The 23327-nt window shown below is 40.9% G+C and overlaps 2 protein-coding genes and 1 long non-coding RNA gene across 4 annotated transcripts; 1 reads left to right on the top strand and 2 right to left on the bottom strand.

Moving 5' to 3' along the window:
- Positions 1-2147: 2147 nt before the first annotated feature.
- On the bottom strand, positions 2148-6244 carry LOC124675351 (cysteine-rich receptor-like protein kinase 19). The gene is made up of 7 exons (XM_047211423.1): positions 4733-6244; positions 4096-4215; positions 3806-3987; positions 3308-3521; positions 2976-3213; positions 2659-2812; positions 2148-2545 (listed from the first exon to the last, which is right to left on the bottom strand). Exons 1-7 carry the CDS (start codon positions 5511-5513, stop codon positions 2270-2272), a joined length of 1965 nt encoding a protein of 654 aa, XP_047067379.1. The 5' UTR covers positions 5514-6244; the 3' UTR covers positions 2148-2269.
- On the bottom strand, positions 6245-10434 carry LOC124675352 (cysteine-rich receptor-like protein kinase 44). 2 transcript variants are annotated; one of them, XM_047211424.1, is made up of 7 exons: positions 9678-10434; positions 8140-8250; positions 7859-8034; positions 7522-7732; positions 7192-7429; positions 6950-7106; positions 6245-6777 (listed from the first exon to the last, which is right to left on the bottom strand). In XM_047211424.1, exons 1-7 carry the CDS (start codon positions 10426-10428, stop codon positions 6478-6480), a joined length of 1944 nt encoding a protein of 647 aa, XP_047067380.1. In that variant the 5' UTR covers positions 10429-10434; the 3' UTR covers positions 6245-6477. The 2 variants fall into 2 exon arrangements, with proteins under 2 accessions (XP_047067380.1, XP_047067381.1); XM_047211425.1 differs by lacking the exon at positions 8140-8250.
- LOC124675353 lies at positions 7909-8414 on the top strand. The gene is made up of 2 exons (XR_006993252.1): positions 7909-8081; positions 8168-8414. It is a non-coding gene; the product is annotated as an uncharacterized LOC124675353 (long non-coding RNA).
- Positions 10435-23327: the final 12893 nt, after the last annotated feature.

Raw genomic sequence — 23327 nt, 5'->3', positions numbered from 1 at the left:
CCACCCTCTGCCGGAACACCAAGGAAGTGTGCTAATGTACTGGCATTAAGAGTCGGTCGGCGCGTGTGGGTAAAGTTGTACACCCCTGCGGAGGTAAATCTTTTCGAAAAGCCGTGTCCACGGTTACGGACGACTTGGTGAAGGATTCTGTGATCATAGACAACATGAACCCAATCGTAAAACTTGGAATCAATGTGTGATAAGGATCCCTCCTCAGGGTATCGAGGGGGTGCTCCTAGTGGATTGGTTCAACATATGATGAAGATTCGGTGGATTCAATATGATGATCAGTAGAGCTAGAGATATCGCTCTCTTATCCCCTGTTAAAATGATCTGAATAGACGAGCTTCTGCTCCCTCTTGTTTTACAAAGGAAAACTGAATTTCTGCAAAATAAGCTCCACATAAAGCCTCGCATACCAGCTTTGCTAATAGGTTGTACTAAGTCTTGCTGAGTCCATGTACTCAGCTTTGCATGCTTTGTTTCAGACGAAGACTCTCCAACAAATGGTGGTTTCTAGGTCGACATCGACGAGTAGCTTGGGATTCCCAGGTGGCAGCCTGGAATCTATGGGCTGAGACGTTGCCGTTATGCTCCTGGCCTCTTAGGCCTTTTGCTATCTTGCTATTTAGAATAGCATAACTTTGCTTCCGTTGGTTGATGAAATGAAATGTCAGTGACCTCTTCTTGTAATACTTTGGTTCTTTTGCTCAGTTATGAGCTTGTATTACTCTTTGAGTCATAGAGTCACTGTTATGTTACCGATTCTCTCCCTGTAGGCCCTAGAGATCTAGGTTAGGCTTATGCCAGATGCAGATCTGGGTTTGTCTAGCCCTGACTTCCGGGGTCGCCACATGAAGTGTTACGACAATCTGGGGATCCATATATGATGGTGTGATACAAACCAACAACACCTACACAAGCTCACGGTGAAAAAGGAGAGCAACCTTTTATGTTGGCATATGATATTTTGTTCTCTCCACTTCATTTTGTACCTGATGTACTTCGGCTAGCCAATTGATGGCTTCGTTAATTTAAATCTGAGCTCATTTGAGCCTTGTGTCTAAAAAAAAGAGAGCAACCTTTTATGTTGGCATATGATATTTTTTCTACATGTTGTAGGAGTGTAGGGAAATAAAATGATTTTTTGTTGTTGGAGATACTCCAAGGTCAAATATCCTTGGCCTTTCTCCAAAACAAGAAACAATTCTTGGGCCTGATCCTAGGCATCGGAAAATTTCCTTCCAGTTTAACCCTTGTGAGGCCTGACTAAACTCAATGCTTGTCGGCCCAGTGGGAGTGCTACAGGCCCCTCATGGGTCTTATGGAGGTTAGGCCCAGAGTAAGCTCCTCGCAGGCGCTCGTGCCGGCAACGGCAACCGTCGCCGGAGCACCCTACCCGAGACAGCGATGGCGGCGGCGTGCGTCGGCCGTCCCGGCTTCCTGACAGCGTGTTTGACCTAATATCGCCTACCTCGAGCAAACGGGAGCCCCCGGTTCGTCTCTGTAACTCCTCTCCTATTTTAGTTTCGGATTAGAGAATCGGCGTCGCAGTTCCACTTTCGATTCGTTTCATGGGGTCATGGGGACACTGTATTCTGTTAACCTTTTTGTCGAAAAGGAGAGGCAGCCCCCGTCCTTTGTATCAACACTGTATTTACTCCGTATTTTGTTACCTGCTCCCATAATATGAATTGCGCCATTGGGTTGAGGATTGAGATGAAATAATTGGAGAAAATGTGGTTATGTATGCCTGGATAGCCAGGAAATAGTTGTGCCATCATCTGGAATTCCTTTTCGTGTCAGTACTTCTCTAGGATCGTCAATTACACTTTTCTAGCAATACTCAAATTACTGATTGTGACTACAATGTTAGCAGTTTCTGTGCTCACACTGTTGGTTCTCACTCCCCTTAGTTTCGTCCAGTCGTTTGAAAAGTACTGCTTGCTATTGTTTTATGTTGTTCATGGTAGGAACGTGTAACTCTAGAACATCACAATAAATTGTCATTTCTGTTTAACTTTGTTCAGTGTGTTGCAACTTCCAAATGGTTATATAAGTCTTCAACATGCTTTAACTTCAGTCGAAAGAGAATAAGTACAATAAAGTTTGCACCTAGAAACAAAAAGGTATAACATATCCGGATGAAAAAATAAGACAAAGAGATGTGCATAGAGATCACTATGTTTATGCCAATTATTTCCTTTGGGTGCAGATAAGCTTAACTAATGCAACTAGTATATTTCTGAGAATTGATGACTATGTGGTGCTACCTTTCTAATGTGATGCTTATAGTAATGTTACATGATGAAACATCTTCCTCACTTGGATTTACATGGAAGTAAGCCGGTTGCATAGGCGGGGGTAAGCTCATGTTCTTGGTGCTTAGCATTGTGACAACACGCTCCATAGCAGGTCGGTCCTCCGCACTTTCTTGAACACATAAAAGTGCCACATGAATGCACCTTTCTATCTCATGATATTTGTTCCCTGTTGGACAATAAATCATGTCACCCCATTTTCCATCTATCCAAAGTTGCCAGGCCTGTCATCAAAATATTTTGATTTTGTCAAATATTGAAAAATAATAAAACGGCATGATAAAGCAAATGTGCATGCATAGAATTTTAAACTGTGGTCTAGGGTAACTCCACTCACGTATGCGACGAGATTATATAGTTCTCCATTGTATTGGTAGAAGTGGGCTGTCCTCTTTCCAGTTAATATTTCCAGAACCAATATGCCAAAGCTAAATACATCTGTCTTGATCGAGCAAACCCCCTCAAAAGCATACTCTGGAGGTATGTAGCCACTGGGCAATGGAAATAATAATGAACAAATGCCACTAATGCAAAAGGTACAATTTTAAGATTAATTTGATAAGATGCTTCGGTGCTTCTTTTTCTATTTTCTTGCAAAAGAAGCACCACTGTATTTGATAATAAATAAAAGTGAACATGTGTGTATGTTCTTACTGTGTGCCCACTATTCTGGTGGTATTTGACTCTGCCATATTTGAGCAGAAAATTCTAGCCATCCCAAAATCAGATATTTTTGGATTCATTACACTGTCCAAGAGAATGTTACTTGCTTTCAAATCCCGATGAACAACACATAATCGTGAGTAGTTGTGAAGATAAAGAAGACCTTGAGCTGTCCCATCAATTATGTGCAAACGGTTTGACCAGTTTAATTGCGCTCCTTTAACCATATCTGCAGAACATGTATAATTAACTATATCATCTTGCCAAACTACAAATAATATCTTGTGCCGGGCTTCTAGCACATCAAAAGTAGAAGGTGTTACCAAAAATGAAGTAGTCTAGGCTTTTGTTTTCCATGTATTCATATACAAGCATCTTTTCTCGATCTCCTTGAATGCAACATCCCAGCAGTTTAACGAGATTTTTGTGTTGAAGCTTTGCTATAAGTTGAATTTCGTTCTGGAACTCCAGTAAACCTTGCAAAGAACACGTCTCCAGTCTCTTGACTGCTATTTTAAGTCCACTTCTCAATCTGCCCTGAGATCGGGAAAAGCAGAAACAAGTCCATATGTCATCATGCACAATTGGTATGACTGTTTGAGTACTATGTTCGTAAATTTATACGAAAGGGGAAAAGGTTAAATTATGCATAGTTGCAGAATGCATTCCTTTTCCACTGGTGACTATAAGTAATACAATTGACAACCAAGGATAATATTCAGACAAAAGAAGTCTAGCAAGTGAATGTTTACTTTTGATTTTGAGTGAGATATTTTTTTAAGAAAAATCAGATATCATTTACAATGAAAGTATGCAATCACCTTATATACAGGACCGAAGCCACCGTGTCCCAGTTTGTTATCGACCGAGAAGTTATTTGTAGCCTCTTTTATCTGGGAGAAATCATACAGTGAAAATTCTGGGTTGGCTCCTCCCGTCCTCCAAAGATTTATTGCAACTTGTATTGACAAATACAGCCGTCGTAGTTTAAACACTGTTTGTTCTGCAAGAACAACAGTTATGAGACTGTATGTTCTTCATACATCTATGGAGAAAAATTAAGCATGGCAAATATTATCTTATGCAGTGTTGAACTGATGACAATGCATACCTCTTCGTCGTTGTGTGTTGATCCATATATGGAATACCAAGCAAGAAATGAATAGTACTAGTAGGAAACCTCCAACGCTGACCAAGACTGCATTGTTCCATCGAAAAAAGTGTGTTTTACCTGTACATTCACATAAATTTCCAATGAAACTCTGTTTTGATAAACCAATGAGAAATTATGTAAAGCGTTGTTGAAACTTCATGTTTTTGCTATGACTGCATGCAGCATAACTGAAGGAACACTTCCAACTACTGGATAAAGCTTCTTAACTCTTAAATGAGGTGTGACATGAGTTTGAAAGAAACAGATAAATCTAAATTGTCATCTTTATTGCCAAATTTTGTCTCCCAGCATCATGTCCACATCAGAGAAGACTTATATCAGAAAGAAACTGAAGGCTGGAGGGAGGTGTCTATTCCTATCTGAAATACTAAGGCGGTGTAGGTTCTTGGTTCCTAGTAATTTAGTTCAGCATATGTTTGGATAAGTTTCCCTTTTCCAGCCCTTCCCAAAGTCCACACTCACTTGATAGAAGTCCTTGCCTTCATAGGACAAAGGCAATTCTAACTACTAGAGTGGTCAAGAGATTATGATAATTTCGTTAGGAAATCAGGGAAGCCATTCAAGGAAAACCTACTTCTTGGGAGCGCATTGAGCGATAGCATCTTGGTAGCAGTGAAGAACTGTGTATCCGTCTCATAACGCAATGTGCACCAGACCCCAAGAAATGCCGCTCCCATCTGACCAGCGCTGATGTTACTCTGCCTGTGAGAGATCATGTCATCTAGGCACACCGCACAGCGCTCATATGGCATGTCATGTATGCACTGAGCCATCGCGTACACTGTCTGTCCTGTCTCCTCAAACCACACCTTGCCGACTGCATATTTATCTGCTTGACTCACCACAACATCGGCAAGGGCATCTATCAGTTTGGTGACAAGATCTTCGAAACGCTCGGTTACAGTGGCCGTCACAGAATTCAGGTTAGTATTCACAGTGCACCTGGGCATGTTGCTGAAGCTGGAAAGGAAGTCCTTGTCGGAGAAGCTTATCTGTGCCTGGTATTCATCGTAGTAGTAGGTCACATCCTTATTGCTCTGGAGAGAGTAAGAGTCACCAGCTTTGCTGTTGATTGCTTCATCAAGGGCCTTGGTTAGGCGCTTATGACAGTCGGAGCTGTCAGAATCGCCCCGACAAAGCACTGCACCGTAGACCTTGTCTGGTCCTGTGCCAGCCCTGCCAACGGCTGAGTGCTCCTCAGCGGCGCTAGCAAACAGTAACTTGGCGAGGGATATGAGGTTGTCTTTGTAGGTATTGTTTGGCATGTACATGCCGCCATTATTGTCACTACAGATTGCCTGGCCTGCCGAAGATGCTGAGAAGGAGAAGAGAACTAAGAGAGATAACACCAGCATCCTTCCAGTTTACTACCGAGCAATGGTCTTTGGCCTATCTGTGTTGCAGAAGTACTAATCAAGCTGTAATGGATGAGTGTCAAATACCATCTTCTCTTTTGTCTACCAAGCGGTAAAGGTATTGAAAGTTCTCACGAAATGACTGTTGAGACTAAACTGGTCTAAGTTAGACATTTCTCTTCGAATTGACAGGATGACTGATGGGGACATCACCATTTCCTAGAAAGGAGGGTAGAGAAAGAGTCCTACTTGAATGGGGTTTTGATGTTCAATTTGGTCCAACTGTAAGCAGTGGACTTATTTGCAGTTTTACACACACAGGTGCTGCCATACTTATCAATCCCGTGTGAACTTGCACATTTGCACAATTTGGGAAATATGTCTTTCTGAAACTTGCACATACATGTAAATCATATATGAATATTCTACACCGAAACTATCCATTGTAGCACATCTTCATTTCACATCTTGGTGAAATCAATTTCACAGTACTGTCAAGGCCAATATTGGTCTAGACTCAACTATCACTTTATCAGAAATTCCTTTTCATTTTTAACATGCATATGGATGGAATATTACAAACAAAATATGAATTGGTTCTTCATGGTGAGTACAATGTTGTGGAGTTTAGAGACATAAAAAGTGTGAACCAAAGCATGATGTGGATCACAATCTGACGGTGGATAGTAGTGAGACTATGTAGATGTATCTACCTAGCATCATGCAGGTTGTGTGCTCGTTCTTGTGCTATAAAGTTTCAGAACAGGTATCTGTATATTCTGGTAGTCCGAAATTGCAAATATGGGCCATAATGGAAAATAAGTATGCAGTGACAGGACAAACGTGTGAGGTATGTAAGTTCTGGGCCACAAATGAATACAAACAGCATGCTGTTAGTTATTTACCACCAGAAGAACACCCAATACCAGTAGTCACACACTTTGCCGATGAAACAAATGATCATTTATCTACCATCTATAGTAGTGAAGCTTATATCATTTCTGGTGCATGATACATTGATGTTTACTGACGCATCTACTCCGGTACAGGAGTAAGCTGGTTGCCTTGGCTCTGGTATGGTTATGTCGTCGCTGCCAAGCATTGCAACAATATCAGACATAGTGGGACGGTCTACCGCTTTCACTTGGACACACATCAGTGCCAAGGCAACAAGATATTTCCTCATATCTCCTGGTTTGTATTCATCACCAAACGATTGATCAACAAATTCATGCCATCTCCCTTCTTTCCACATTTGCCATGCCTGAAAAATAGGGTTCTTACATAGCTCTGACGATAAGGGAATCCATATATATCTACTGCTATTTTTGCATACAAACTATAGTCAATAACGCATGAAAGAATTAAAAAAACCTACAATTCTTGGAAAAGAAAAATGTACAATGCACCAATCTTTAAGATTTTCACTTTCTTACATATTGAAGAAGATTGGGAAATTCTCCATCGCCAGAGTGCTGAAATCCTGCACTCCTCTTTCCACTTATAATCTCAAGTAGCAGTACCCCAAAACTGAAAACATCTGACTTGATCGAGAGAAGGCCCCCAAAGGCATATTCAGGAGCCATGTAACCACTAGGAACGATTACATGCCGTAGTCAGAACCCAAATGCATGGGTTAGAAAGAATAATAGGTAATTTACTCATGTGCTGTACTTACTATGTTCCAACAAGTCTGCTTGCTTTCTCTTGAGTGGCATCTGATGGAAATATCCTTGCCATTCCGAAATCAGAAATCTTAGGATTTAACTCAGAGTCTAACAGAATGTTGCTTGCTTTCAAATCCCTATGGATGATACGCAGTCGTGAATGCTCATGAAGGTAGAGAAGCCCTTGTGCTACTCCTTCAACTATTTTAAATCGTATCATCCAGTTTAATGATGTCCTTCTGATCGGATCTGCAAATAATATAACATAGGGCCATAGTGTTAGTACTACAGAGGGGAAGGCATACAATTGTGCATTAGAAAATTATTACTCCAGAACATACCAAAAATGAAGTAGTCCAAGCTTTTGTTTGTCATGTATTCATAGATAAGTATCTTCTCTTCTCCATGGACGCAACAGCCAAGCAGCATAACAAGATTCCTGTGCTGAAGTTTTGCTACCAGTTGGATCTCATTTTTGAATTCCATTAGACCTTGTCTTGACTGTGCGGCAAGTTTTTTAATTGCTACCTTTTGTCCATCAGGAAAAACTCCCTAGAAAAAGTATCAATTGTCATGTATAATTTTAAATGGTGCCATCTTAATTTTGTTTTTCTAGAGGAAGCCCATCATATGCTAATGATACATGTGACATTGCCATACGAATAGAAAGAAAAATACCTTGTAAACAGGCCCAAACCCACCCTCTCCTAATATTTTGGCAGGTGCGAAGTTGTCCGTGGCATCTGCAATTTGTGAGAAATCATACAAGGCGAACTCAGAACCGGTATCTTCCATCTTCCAAAGCCTCAGGATTTCATCTATGTTCTTGGGCTGCTCTGTGGAGTTTATTTTCCCTGAATGTACATCTCTCCATCAGTTTTACAGGAAACTGGATTAACTGGTAGTGGTCTAGCTGCCACTATCATCATTAAAGCATGTAACATTATTGAATGGCTTACCTTTTTTTCTTCGCCTTATGATGTATAGGACACAGAAAAGCAAACGCGTACTGAGGATCAGGAGGGAGTACACTGTACCAATGATCAATAGTGCATGGCCCTTGTGTTGCCCTGAATATTGTAAGAGAGATGATTCATATGTCAAAAGAAAGTATAGGCTTACTAAGTGGAATATTATCTGTTGGCCAAAAGATCAAGGGGGACTTGGAATTGAAGTTCTTGATATTAAAAATAGGTGCCTTCTAAGTAAATGGTTGTTTAAGCTTATGAATGAAGAAGGGGTGTGGCAAGAGCTTCGACAAAATAAATATCTCCATTCTAATACTCCGTCGCAAGTGAAAGTTAAACCAAATGATTCTCCTTTTTGGAAAGGACTAATGAAAGTTAAAGATGATTTCTTTTCTAAGGGTTTCTTTGAAGTTGGGAATGGCTTAGATACTCGCTTTTGGGAGGATATTTGCTTAGGGAACAAGCCTTTAGCGCAACAATACCCTTCTCTATACCGCATTGTCAATCATAAAGATGTCTTGGTCGCCAACGTGATGCAGGGTCTGCCTCTAAATATAGATTTTACATGAAACTTAGACGAGCAAAAGTGGGCAAGATGGATGCACTTAGTTAGTCGCTTGATTGAGATTAAGCTTTCTGATGCTAAGGATGTTTTCTGCTGGACATTAACGGCTTCAAAGGAGTTCTAGTCTATGTATCTTGACTATTTGAATGTGCATACAAAATATCTATGTAAATACATTTGGAAAATCAAAGAACCACTGAAAATTAGGATTTTTATGTGGTTCCTTCATAGAAAATTCATTTTAACGAAGGATAATCTCATTAAAAGGAATTGGTAGGGTAATACAAAATGTAGGTTTTGTGACCATGATAAAACTATACAACATTTATTTTAATGAGTTGGTATTTCTGCTCTCTTATGGACAGTGTGGCATGTGCGAAATGATCTCATTTAAAAAAATCAAATCGTGCCACGTTTTTTTATAGGTTATCCCTCTTGCTATCCACTGGACCCTACGTGATTATGTCTCTAGTCGGAAGGGCAGCGCCAGGACATGGATTTTGGGTGCAGCCGTTTGAAGACGGTCGCTCAGGATTTATTCAGCCGGTGCGGTTGGCAGCTTGACCGTTGGCTCACTTGCTGATCCTTGGTTGCTGCCATTTTTTAGGTGGCTGATTTACGTTGAAATTTTGAGTGATCCGTGAATTGTAATAATTGCATAGTTTTTACCGTTGCCGAGACAGACAGTTTGATAATAATGAAATAAAAGCCGTAGTACATAGGCTGGAGCTATTCCCATATCGGGGAAAAAAATGAGTGAACGGTATTTTGTATAGCTTTACAAGGTTCATGTCAGAAGGGAAAAAGGGGAATCAATGTTCAGGACAGAAGTGAATCGGGAATCTGGATTCTCAGCTTCTCGGTTACGTCCTGAATTGTTTGAGTTTAAGGATCTGCGTGGTATGAGTAGGTGCGAGATATTTTCCGTTAGAGTTTTCCTCAAATAACATTGGCAACAACTTGCCTGTGGCAGTAAAGAACTGGGTGCCCGTCTCGTACCGGAGCGTGCACCGCGCGCCATGAATCGCCCCGCCCATCCTGCCGCTGCCGATCTTCTGCCGCATCTTGGCGACGAGGCCGCCGAGGCAAGCGCGGCAGCGCTGTGGTGGCATGTCGTGCGTGCACTGCGCCAGCCCGTACACCTTCCGTTGCCTCTCCTCCGACGACCACGGCGCGTCGGCGGTCGCGTACCTGTCCGGCCGCGTCGCCGCTGTCTCGGCGAGCGTTCTCGTCAGCTTGCTGACTATCTCGTCAAACTGCCTGGTCTCGGCGGCCGGCACAAGGTTCAGGTTGGTGCCATCGACCCACTCCGGCGCGTTGCTGAAGGTGGAGAGGAAGTCCTGGTCGGAGAAGCGGAGCTGGTACAGCTCGGAGTAGAGCGCCACGTCCCTGTGGAGCGCGCATACGGCACCGGTGCTGCTGGCGTTTATGGTCCCGTTGAAGGCTTCCCGGAGGCGCCTGCCGCAGTCGGCGCCGGTGGAGTCCCATCGGCAGAGCACCGCGCCGTAGACCTTCTCGGAGCCCGTACCGGCCGTGCCAGTGGCCGAGTGCGACTCCATGGCTCTGACGATAAGATCATCGGCGAGGGATCTAAGGTTGGAGCTGTAGGTGCTGTTCGGACTGTACGTGGCGTTGGCGACGTCGGTGCAGAACGACCGGTCACCGGCCGACGGCGCCGGCAGGGAGAGCAGGAGAATTACCAGAGCTGCAAGCATCGTCCTGCCGTGCGTGACAGGGAGTGCAAAACGACTTTCAGTATATCCACTCGAAATGTCACAGAACTGACCAGGGCAAGCTGGAATGGAATGGAATGAAACCACATAGGTGATGAGAAAGATCAAAGATCAGATCACGACGTTTCTGCAAATCAATTGATGACTACGCCATAACCGCGCAATGTGCACGCACAACTGGTTTGATTAATCTTCCCTCCCTTGCGGTGTATGGACAGTGGAACCTACTTACTCGTGAACCATATAATCGCAATTTTCAACGCTCCAGTAGTGGAGTATGTTATATTTGGTTAAATCAACCGTATCAATTTTTGGTTATGACAAAAGATTTAGCTCTTGCATGGAATCTAATTTAGTTTTACTGCTACATTGGCCATAACATAGGCAACCAAAACCACAACATGAAGCGCAAAAAAAAAAAAAAAAAACCACAACATGAACTTTAATGAGGCTGGCTTGGACTTCAAATAAAACGCAGCGCTTACACTGCCCTCAAACCGTCACTCATTAGCTTGTTCATCGCTCCCCTCCCGCTACCCTTTGCAGCATTCGCACCAATCTTGCTTCTAGGGGCACGGTGAGAAGATACATGACCTCACAGCCCATCTAGCATGTGTGTTATAAATTTCGAGAATAACTTCAACCAACAGATATGAAGCGGCAAAACAAATATATGCACATGCAAAGATAACATAAAAGTTTAAGTAGAAAATATCATCAACATGAGGAGGAAAAAAACACAGGTGTTGACTAATCGATCCACACAAATTTCACTATTAGCAACCTAGGTACATAGACTTCTCTAGAACATCTAGAGATTAGCAACCCACCCGCAGCAACAACCACAAGAGGCAAGATACAACAAAGGCAGAGATATCATGGTTTGTGGTCCCTTCGGTAATCAACAAACTGCTATTAAATAGAAGATCAATCAGCACCAAATTTGATAGACAAACAGACACATGAGTTCCCAATATACTGACTAAAAACTCATCTCAATCTAACACAGTCTGCCAAACTATCCGTCTCCCAAAACTGTTCTATGTTGAAGTTGCATCTATACGAACTGACAAAATCAATCTCAAATCTGATTCTCCACTGACCCAAATCTCAAACCAGCTAACCAGATCAAAGTACTCAAAGTAAGAAACCAACTCACCAAGTTACGAACCAACCCAAGCATGTTTGAGCCTTCAAACACCAGCTTAGAGACATGCAAGTTAAATCTCAGAAAACTGAACATAAATCACCTTTTTTTTTTCTTCCTCTCTTCTCACTTGGTTGTGGTGTTCTAGTGTGTCCTCTCACCCTCTCACGGTAGCAACCACGTTCAGTCTTACTTTGCTCTCTCACACAACCACCAAACGTGGATAGGGTTTTCTCCTTCATACATATTAATGAGGTAGCTCAGTGCGAACCTCGATCAACGGTTGGTGCGTGTTGGACTTCTGTGGTTGAACTTAGGCTGCCAACACACCTTCATGTGGAGGGATATGGCCCAACAAACTACCCCTCACGACATCATGGAGGATCTCACTGCATACCAACGGACATTCCGGCTAGCCGACGGCACACCTCGAGCTTTTATCTTGTCATCACCTTGGTCAACATATCAGCCTCATTGTCATCTATGTGCACCTTCTCAATTTGTATTTGCCTAGAATTCAACACATCTCGAATCCAATGATGAGGTACATCAATATGATTCGACCTCAAATGAAAACTTGCATTCTTGCTTAGGTGGATATCACTCCGGTTGTCACAAAACAACACATACTTGTCTTGCTTAAACCCAAGATCACAAGCCAATCGTTTCAACCACAATAGCTTTGTGCACACCTCTGTTTGTGTGATGAACTCGGCTTTAGTTGTGTTCAGTGTCACACACTTTTGTAACCTACTTTGCCATGCCAATATTCCCCTTAATGGTTAACCAAATTACCCGAAGTAGATTTTCTGCCATCAATATCTCTAGCCAAGTCTGAATATGAATAAGCAATCGGCTCTGACTCCTTAGAACCAAAACAAGACTTCAATTTTGTGGTTCTCGAGAGATACATCAAAAACCACTTCACGTCTTGCCAATGTGGTAAACCTGGATTGGACATAAATTTGCTTGTAGTTCTAACCGCTTCAGCAATGTCAGTCTGTGTGCACACCATAGCATACATCAAACTCCCAACCGCTTGTGCATAAGGAACATTCTGCATTTCCTTGCATCTTGTCAATGGAGGGACATTGTTTTTTTTTGCTCAACTTGAAATGAGCTGCTAGTGGACAGCTTACTTCCCTTTTCTTGTCCATGTTGATGTTGTGAAGTACTTTCTCAATATACTTCTCCTGAGATAAGTACAACTTGTTGGATTTTCTATCTATCTCAATTCTCATGCGCATAATATATTTTTGTTGGACTTAATTCTTTCGTGGCAAATTTTTTTGCTCAACACTTTCTTTTGTCTAGCAATCCTAGAGAAATTCTTCCCAACCATTAAGATATCATCAACATATGATAAAATCATCACATGAGAACATATACATAAATACATAATGGTTTGAGCTACACCTCTTGTATCCTTGCTCCCCCATGACAGATTCAAACTTCATGTACCATTGTCTTGGTGCTTGTTTTAGGCCATAGAGTTTTTTCCTTCATTTTTCTCACATACTTGTTTGCCTTTAACAAGAAAGCCCTCAGTCTACTGCATGTAAATTTCTTCCTCCAATTCTCCATATAAGAAAGTTATCTTCACATAAATTTTCTCAACCTCCAAGTTGAGACTTGTTGCCATGCCAAGGATCATTCTCATAGATTTCATCTTCACCATCGAAGAAAATATTTCATCAAAGTCAATAACTTTTTTTGGATGGCTCCTTTCACAACAAGCATGGCCTTGTATGATGTTACATGTGCTCTTCTTTCTTGATTATGTACATCCACTTTTTCAGAACTTTCTTGACCTTAGGTAACTTTTTACTATATCTAGCCATGAGAAGCCCGGCCCGGCCTGGCCCAAAACTCCCGGGCTTGGGCCAGCCCAAGCATGCATGTGGGCCGGGCATGGGCCAAAGATTTAGGCCCAATGGTCGGTCCGGGCTGGGCATGGGCTTGATTAATGCATCAAATAAGGAAGAGGCACGAGGCCCGATGGGTGGTTGATATGATGGGCCGGGCTTGGGCTAAATATTAGGCCCGATGGTCCGGTCGGGCCAAGCCTGGGCCTAGGTTTTTTTCATCGGGCTTTGTTAGGCTCGGCCTGAAGCCCGGCCCGGCCCGAACAATGCCCAGGTATACTTTTGACACACATAGAGTAGGGAAAATCGCTACTATGTCATTTTCTTGCCCCTAGGTAACTTTAATAGCTCATAAGTATGATTCTTATGCAAGGAATCCATCTCTTCTTGCATAAAATTATTCCAATCCTTATTCTCACTTTTCACTGACTCTGACAACACTCAGGTTCTGAACCATCAGACAATAACACCACAGTTTGATCTGATGCATTCCTAATGAAGGAACACGACCACTGCTGGATTGTCTAAGTGGATTTGCTAGTGGACTACCTGGTGTTGGTGCTTCTTACTTATCGTGTTCATATTCTTCGGTATTATCATAATCTTGTTTTTGGGGAGAATCTTCGTCACTTGCACCATTATGTGCATCATCTTGCACATCTTCTGCATCATCATAATTAGTTTTTTGGTGAGCTGAATCTGCAGGATCTGGACGGGATTATTTATGTCTTGATGTTGTCTCTGAGGAGGAACATCAAATGGAGTTGACTCTAGAGATTTCTCCTTTGTATTCACAATAACCTAAATTGTTTGGTGTTCAATAAACACAACATCACAACTTCTCACAACCTTTCTTGCTTTGGATCATTCAACTTGTAGCCAAAATGATCACCTCCATAGCGAAGATATATGCACTATCATGTATTCAAATCAAGATTTGACCTTTTATCTTGAGGGATATGAAAAAAAAAACTTACACCCGAAAACCTTCAGGTGATCATACAGGCAACATCCTTGCCATAATAGACCTTGTTGGGGACATCTCCCTGCAATAGACAACTTTTTGAGAGAATAATAGGATAAACTACATTCGACAAAGCCTCACCCCAACAATGTTTCTGCAAATTTGCACTTGATAGAAAGCATCTAACTCTCCCAACGATTATCTTTTCCATCCTTTCAGCAAGACCATTCAGTTGTGGTTTCTTCAGAGGAGTAAATTGGTGCATAATTCTCTTTCCTTGTAATATGTATCAAATGGTACAATATACGCTCCCTCATTATCAGTGCGAAGGCATTGATCTTATTCTCAGTTTCAGACTTGGATTTCTTGAATACACTTAGTACTTGATCTTTGGTCTTCAAAACATAGAACCAAAGCTTTTTGGAAAATTCATCAATAAATGTGACAAAGTACTTTGCTCCACACATTGCCTTGCCAGCATTTTACAATGATTGGAATGTACAAAGTCCAAAGCCTCGTGCTTCTTGAGAGGAGGCTGACTCTTCAATGCAACTCTATGTTTCTAACTTGCTAGACAATCTGAACATTTCTTGATGAGAATGCCTTTCACACCTTTGAACAATTTTTTCTTCACTAGCATTGCCATCCCTCACTCATGTGCCCAAGTCTCTTGTGTCATAAAGCACAAGCATCCACTTTACGAAATACATTGACACAAGCAACAGAAATCTTAGCATGAAAAAGATACAAAACTAAAATCATGTTACCTTTAGTGAGCTTGTACTATGCATTTTCAAATCTTCTCAAGTACCCATCTCCATCAAGCAACCCAACCAAGATAATGTTGGATCGTAGGGCCCCAACATGCATGACCAACTTGAGGACTAGTGTGGTACCATTTTTAGTCTCCAACTACACATCTCCTCTTCCAACGATTTGTGCTCTATCATTGTTCCCATCTTCATAACACAAAAATCACCCGGCGTATAGTTTGTGAACGACTCTCTATGGAATGTAGCATGTATGGTAGCACCACTGAAAAATCATGTATGTAATTGTTCGGTATCCAAGTCACATCACCATCTGCAAGGTTGATGAAATCATCATAAAATAAAGTAATTCTCTCCTCGACAATGGAACCATTGTTGCCATTGATACGTCCAAAAATTATTTACTTTCCCGAACACTTCTGCTGTTGTCTGCTCTCTATCTTGTGTGTTTTGAATACAACTAACGCGGACTAACGTTGTTTTCAGTAGAATTGCTCTGGTGTCTTGTTTTTGTGCAGAAATGCAACTTTAGGGAAAATTCCCGGAAAATATAGAAAAACCCATATTTCACCTGAAGACTCCCGAAGCCAGAAGATGAGACGAAGGGGGCCACGAGGGGCCCACACCTGCCCTAGGCGCGGGCCAGGGCTTGGCCGCGCCTAGGGGTGGTCTGGCCACCTCGGCCAGCCCTTCGACCTCTCCTTCGCACTATAAGAAGCCCCTGGACCTGAAAACCGAGGGGGTTCGATGTTTTTCCAGAAAAAGTTCCGCTGCTCCGCCGCAACCAGAAAGCCCAATCCGGGGACCAGAAGCTCCGTTCTGGCACCCTTCCGTGACGGGGATTTGGAGGAGATCATCGCCATCGCCATCACCGACGCCTCTCCATCAACCATCCATGTTTCCCCCATCCATGTGTGAGTAATTCCTTGCTGTAGGCTGTAGGGGATGGTAGGGATTGGATGAGATTGGTCAGGTAATAGCTATAAGATTGTTATCGGCATAGTGCCTCGTATCTGTTGTTAGTATTGTTGACATTGTTGCAACTTGCTATGCGTAATGCTTGTCACTTTGGGTCCGAGTTTCATGATCTCAGATCTGAACATTTTATTGATTCATGACGATAATTTTTTTTATCATATATGCATGTTGTATACACATATTGTTGTCTGGAATCCGAGGCCCCAAAGTGACCTAGAATTGGGATAACCGGAGGGGATAGCTATGATGTGAGGATCACATGTGTTCACGGAGTGTTAATGCTTTGCTCCGGTACTCTATTAAAAGGAGTACCTTAATTACCAGTAGTTTCCCTAGGGGCCCCGCTGCAATGGGCTGGTAGGACAAAAGATGTCATGCAAGTTTCTCATTGCAAGCACACACGACTAAATAGGAACACACGCCTATGGATATATTATACTAGGATGCTTTTATCATTATTATTTTCAATGCTTATGTCTTTCTATTACGTGGACTCTCTCATTCATGCAATGCCCGTTCATCCATCCATGTGCGTACAATATTTTAATCCTGCTGTCTACTGCAATCATCGCTACTGCTGTTTTTATTTCGCTACTGCTGTTACTTAACAACTTCCACTGCCATAAAACTGTTACTACTGATAAACTATTGCGAGCAAGTCTATTTTCAGGTGCAGGTGAATTGACAACTCACTTGTTAAACCTTATAAATATTCTTTGGCTCTCCTTGTGTCGAATCAATAAATTTGGGTTTTACTTCCCTCGAAGACTGTTGCGATCCCCTATACTTGTGGGTCATCAAGACTATTTTCTGGTGCCGTTGCCGGGGAGCATAGCTTTATTTACAAGCCCACTTGAAGGTGACATTGTTCGCTGCAATTTATTCATTATGGGGAAATCGCATGAATCGAAGTTCCCTATATTGCCATCCACTACAAGAAGAGGTACAACTCTGAACACCTCTGTTGCTCTTGATTCGTCATCTGTTATGAGTAAGCTTCTTACTCCACCACATGCTACTGCTACTTCTGCTGAATCTGATAATGCTCCTGATGATTTTGATGATGCTTCTACCGATGCCAGCGATTGAAGGATCTCGAAGATTTTTGTGTAGCTATATGTCTTCCCTAGCCAATTCCACGAAGCTGCCAATAGAGGATATTCTGGGAAGCAGCCTTTGCATCGGACAGAGACGGCAGGGAGCAACCCGCGTGCTAGTAATAGTCCGTGGACTCGGCCACCTGAGGGAATGATTAAACTGAACGTGGACGGATTGTTTATATTGAAGGATGGAACGATAAGTGTTGGAATCATTGTGAGAAGGCATGATGGCTCAATAATTCTGGCATCCTGTAGAGTGCTTGTACGATGTTGTTCAGCATTGGAGGCCGAACTACCAGCATTGGTGGAGGGAGTTTCTCTAGCTAGTGAGTGGTGTCGAGAACCAATCCTAATTCAAACGGACAATGCTGAGATACTCCAGATGATAAGGAGCAAAGAGAGGGATTTATCTGAGTTAGGTAACCTCACTTCTGAAGCAAAATTACTACTGAACTCGGATCAAATTGCTGGAATCTCCAAAATTCCATGTTCCCAGAATTTTGCTAGTCATAAGTTAGCTAAGTATGGTAGATTGAATGACCGTACGTATGTATGGTTTGGGTCTGGGCCAGATTGCATTCTGGATGCCCTCCTAAGGGATTGTATTGATACCTATATTTAATTAATATAATCCCTTTCCCCTGCAAAAAAAGAGTGATTCGTTAGGTCCTTTCATAGACACTATAATTGCTAGAGCTAAACAAATTGAAAATGCTCAAAATACTATTAAACCTGTTAGTTCACCTCAAGCTAGGGGGAATCCTAGCGACGATCCTGATGAAACTTATATTGAACTTGATAATGACTTCATTGAAGAATGTCTTGCTACTAGAGATGCAAGTGCTATGAGAAGTCTTCTTGCAAGACGAGCTATTAGATATAATTTGTCTCCTGATTCTAAATTTGCCGCATCTCCATAAACATTAGAGATAAGGATTATGATTTCTCTCTGGATTTATCTTACATATCTATTGTTGAGAAAGAACCTTTCCGTGGTACTGAAAATGAAAGTGCTATGAAATATATGAATGAACTCTCTACTTTGAGCAATTTATTCTCCGATGATATTAAGATACGCACTTACTTTGTCACTAAATTTTTTCCTTTCTCTCTGAAAGAAGGAGCTAAAATTTGGTATGATAATTTGTCTCCTGGATCTACTGGTATTCCTATTGGTTTGGTTAATGCTTTCTTTCAGAAATATTTCCCTGCTAGTGCTCAACATGCTGCTTTGCAGAAAATCTTTGACTTTGTGCAGGTAGAAGGACATAAATTGCATGAATCTTGGGTAAGATTTTTTTCTTTAATTAGAGAACTACCTAAACATCCATTACCTAAAAATGAACTCCTTGATATATTTTATAATAGACTAACCGTTGAATATAGAACATACCTGTATAGTTGTGCTGGTTGTGTTTTGAGGAAAAGAACTCCGGCTGAAGCTGATGAATTATTGGCCAAAATAAGCAAGAATTATGATGATTGGACTACACCGGAGCCAACACCAACACCGAAGAAAATGGGAATGATTAAAGTAAATGATGAAGTGATGAGGGAAGCCAAGAAATCTCTTAAGGAGAAGGGTATTAAATCTGAAGATGTGAAGAATCTACCACCTATAGAAGAATTATGTAAGCCAAACCCTCGTTCTTCCACTATTGAGGTACACTCTCTCCAATGCTTTGATAATAGAGATATTCCCTACTCTAAACCTCCTGATCAATTCTTAGATGAATTTGATAATTATACTGTAAAGCAAGATAATTTTAATAAGAGAGTGGAACATCATCTAATGGAAAATTCTAGAGCTATCAATAATTTGCATGATATTGTGGAAAGAACCTCTAATGATGTTAAAATGCTTGTTAAACATTTCCATATGGTTCAAACTCAAATTTATCAGCTCACTAAAGTGCAAAAAGATTTGCTAGTTAATGCTTCTAGAGAAAAACATGCTTATGAAATAAGAACTAGAAGTGGTGTTTCTACTCAGGATCCTCTATTTCCTGAAAATCCAAAGAGAATTGAACAAGATTCCCAACGAGTTGATGATACTAGGACCAAGTCTAAGAAAAAGAAGAAGAAACATAAAAATATTCTAGAATCCTCTGAACGTGCTAAAGATCCTAACAATATATCTATTTCTGATGCTGAAACTAAAAGTGGTAATGATAAAATGATGCTTCCGATAAAGAAGAAATTGAAGAAGAACCTGAAAAGCATACTAAGAATACAAAATACACTAAGGAAGATTTCATTTCTACTAAACATGGTAGTGAGAGAGAACCTTTGGTGCAAAAACCAATGCCTTTTCCTGATAAGAAACATAAATCGAAGGAGGAAGAACATCATAATAAGTTTTGTGAATGGATGAAACCTTTGTTTTTGCAAATTCCATTGACTGATGCTATTAAATTGTCTCCTTATTGAAAGTATATGAAAGATATTGTCTCTAATAAGAGGAAGATTCCAAATAAGGAAATTTCCACTATGCCCGCTAATTACTCCTTTAATGGTAAGATTCCGAAGAAGCTTGGTTGATCCAGGTATACCGTATACCCACTATTCCATGCTCCATAAAAAATAACTATGTTAGAACTGCTTTATGTGATTTGAGTGTAGAAGTTAGTGTTATGCCTTTTTCTCTCTATAGAAGAATTGATCTAGCAAAATTAATACCAACTGATATATCTTTGCAAATGGCTGATAAGTCTACTACTATTTATGTTGGTATATGTGAGGATGTTCCTGTTCAAGTTGCTCATCATTGTATGATATTAACTGACTTTGTTATGTTGGAAATGTCGGAGGATGATCATATGTCTATTATTCTTGGGAGACCTTTTCTTAACACCGCAGGGGCTGTTATTGATTGCAACCAAGGAAAAGTAACTTTCAATGTCGATGACAAATAGCATACGGTTTATTTTCCCAGGAAGATTGATGTGAATCATGGTCTAAACTCAATTATTAATGTTGACACCATCCAAATTGGGAAATTTCATTTGACTTTGCCCAAGCCAAAGAAGAAGAATAATATTGTCATGATTGGAACTATTCCTGTTGAGGTTGAGATAACATAATCATTGTGTGAAATAAAAGGTTTTGCTTCATATAAACCTGTTTTGGTAACAAGACTTGATCAACCTTGTTAACAAAATAATTTTGAATGAATGAAAGTATGTTTTCACATATGTACCATTGATTGACTTTATATTAGAATGGCTTAAAGTTGATGTAGATTGTTTTGATTTTGTTTTTCATCATTCCATAATTGTTCTTCTGCGATAGAATCATTATTCAAATTCTGAAAATTGCCAAAAAAATAAAGTTTCTCGAAAAGTTTCAGAAAATGTATAGAAAATTTTTACGTGAGAAAAGGGGCAGAGAGGCACCTGGGGAAGCCTCGAGGGACCCACAGGACGGCCACACCATGTGGTGGCGCGGGGCACCCCCTGGCCGCGCCAAGGCCAGGTGTGGGCCCCCTGGTCCTCCACTTGCTCCCTCCTCTGCCATTTCACTCTCTCTCCCGAGAAAACACATCCCCATTGCTCAAACCCGTGTTCTTGCTGTTCTTGCTCGCGAATTTTCGATCTCTTTGCTCGGCCCATATTTCCTGCTGAAATTTGAAGCATTTGCTCTTGCCAAAATCTAGTTTGTTCAGTATTCACAAGATGTCGTGGTTGCGCTCAAAGGAGGAGTTGGAACGAGCAGCTGCGACTGCTTGGGTTCCATGGGCAGCACCAGGAGGAGGAGGTGGCCACTGATGACTACACCGCGCATTACACTGGGGCGTCCTCGAGTTCATACCAGAACGAAGGTGCCTCTTCTTCATATTACGGGGGCAAGATTTCTTTCGACGCTTGGTCACCATGGGATTGATCTCCACTTAGGCCAAAAGCCTAAGCTTGGGGGGAGGTATATCGACATCTCACTCATCTACACATCATATTCCGTGAGAACTTTGTTTTTTTTCGAAATGGGGGTATGCCCCGGCTTCTGCATCATGACGATGCACACGGCCCTATATTGAAAAAATTCGAAACTGAGAACTTTGTATATCCATGTTTCGTTTTCTTTTTGTTCTTGCAAGTTTATTTCTGTAATTTCTCTTTATTTGAATCTTGGGAGTTGTTACTACTGTAATAACCTCTCTTTAGCTTATTTATTTCATTTTTATACCAAGGATAGCCTCTAACAGGAAGGAGGTAAGAATTTGGGTAGCTGCTGTCTAAAAACAGATTCTGTGCAGTCACCGTAAAAATTCGTATAAATAGCCAGAATAGAATTTTGAGCTGCCAATTTTTGAGCATATGCCCCAGGTTGTTATCTAACTTTTGTTAGCTGAGGACTTTTCGAGATGAGCTGCAGAACTGTTTCAAAAACATCGATCTTTGCCTGCTGTTCTGGGTTGCCAGATTTCTACCACTTGTTGCATTTGCGTGTTTATTTTAGTTTTCTTTCTTTTTGTTGTTCTTGCTTTGGTTTATACTTTTCAAAACACAAAAAGACCAAAAAGATTTCTGTTGTTTATCTACATTTTCTTCTTAGTTTGTTTCATCTTCCCATTATGGTTTGCTATGCGAAAAATCCAAAAAGATTTTGCTTTGTGTGTTGATTGAAAATCGAAAACCCAAAAATATTTGTTGTTCTTCTTTGGTTTTGTAAAGTTGCTGCAGGGTTCAATGGTCTTCCGTGATTTTATTGGAGCTTGATTATCATTTCATATTATTCAATCCACTCAAGTGAAGAGCAATAATGACGGTCATGACAATTCGAGTTGTGGTGAGAGGCTGGTATGAACTCTATTTGTTCTTATTTTTGTACATATACTCATTTATGTGAACATGCTTAGTTTTTTTGTGTAAAGTGTATGCTACTTGATGATGCGTAGTAGTTTATGCTCTCTCATTATTATTTCCAAATTACTAATATTAGGTAACATGTCATATAGATGTTTGCTTGCATTGCTCTATTCATATAACAATATGACATTGTGGTATCCCCTCTGAATGTTTCATTTGAATCGACTTGGCACATGTTCAAGCATGCATAAGACTAAAACAAAAGTCATTTAAGTCTTGATGATTTATCTTGACTCGGAGTTCTTGTATTACTTTTATGCTTCCGTTAATTTTATCCATCGCAAGCATGATTATGACAACTACTGCTTTCTTGATTGTCGCTTCACAGTCTATTGCTAGCCTTAACTTGTACTGAGTATAAGCTCTACTCGTGCATCCAACTACTAAAAACCAAAGAGCCAATTGTGTCCACCATACATACCTATATGTGGTATTTCGCTGCCACTCCAAAGTGAATTGCGTGTGTGCTACCTTTAAACCTTCAAAATTATCATCACTTATTTTGTGTAATTTATAGCTCATTGGAAAGTAGTATAAAAACTATTGTGGTGAGTATTATGTCTTATGAACTTCAGTTCTTATAAGTTGCTTGTTGTGTGATAACCATGCTGTCATGGGGAACACCATCAACTTGCATGTTGAATATCTTGTGAATTGTTATGCATGCTTATCTTGTTTGAAGTAAGGGAGATTTACCATGAGTTGCAAAGATTGGAGTATGCATATTGTTAGAGAGGAACATTGGGCCGCCAACTAAAGCCATGTTCACATGGTGGAAGTTTCAGTTGGACAAAATTCCAAATATCTGTTGTCCTTGTTTTCCCGGCATGGATGTCCAAAAAGTTAAGATTTATCAAAATTGAGAAGTCAAATGAGATTCATCTCCTAGGACCTTTATACAGGAGGCCAGGAGGCACCCCTTTGTGACACTTGGTTGAAACATATGTATGCGATGAAAATCCATGAAAATCCAAGCTAATTAGGACAAGGTGTGAACACTATTAGCATATTATGCATGAGGCGAGCAACTTATAGGAAGTGTTATGCATGAGCCATATTATTTATCACTACCGTTGACATGAGTTGCATTTCTCAAAATATTTTTTTCAACACTCCTATTGCATTCAAAATGAAAAGGTCTAGCACATGAGCAGTCTTACTTCGGCGCAGGGCCAATCTTATACTTTTATGT

Source organism: Lolium rigidum, chromosome 7 (genome assembly GCF_022539505.1).
Source record: "Lolium rigidum isolate FL_2022 chromosome 7, APGP_CSIRO_Lrig_0.1, whole genome shotgun sequence".
Lineage (NCBI taxonomy): Eukaryota > Viridiplantae > Streptophyta > Magnoliopsida > Poales > Poaceae > Lolium > Lolium rigidum.
This window is presented reverse-complemented; position numbering and strand designations above follow the sequence as displayed.

Excerpts from the sequence above, each read along its gene's own strand:
- LOC124675352 (XM_047211424.1), bottom strand. The coding sequence starts at position 10,428 with ATGCTTGCAGCTCTGGTAATTCTCCTGCTCTCCCTGCCGGCGCCGTCG. Across the intron at positions 7,733-7,858 it reads GGTTTGGGCCTGTTTACAAG|GGAGTTTTTCCTGATGGACA; the intron begins GTATTTTTCTTT and ends TACTTTTTCTAG. Across the intron at positions 7,430-7,521 it reads CTTGGACTACTTCATTTTTG|ATCCGATCAGAAGGACATCA; the intron begins GTATGTTCTGGA and ends TATTATTTGCAG.
- LOC124675351 (XM_047211423.1), bottom strand. The coding sequence starts at position 5,513 with ATGCTGGTGTTATCTCTCTTAGTTCTCTTCTCCTTCTCAGCATCTTCG. Across the intron at positions 4,216-4,732 it reads GCTCAATGCGCTCCCAAGAA|GTAAAACACACTTTTTTCGA; the intron begins GTAGGTTTTCCT and ends GTGAATGTACAG. Across the intron at positions 3,522-3,805 it reads GCTTCGGTCCTGTATATAAG|GGCAGATTGAGAAGTGGACT; the intron begins GTGATTGCATAC and ends TCCCGATCTCAG.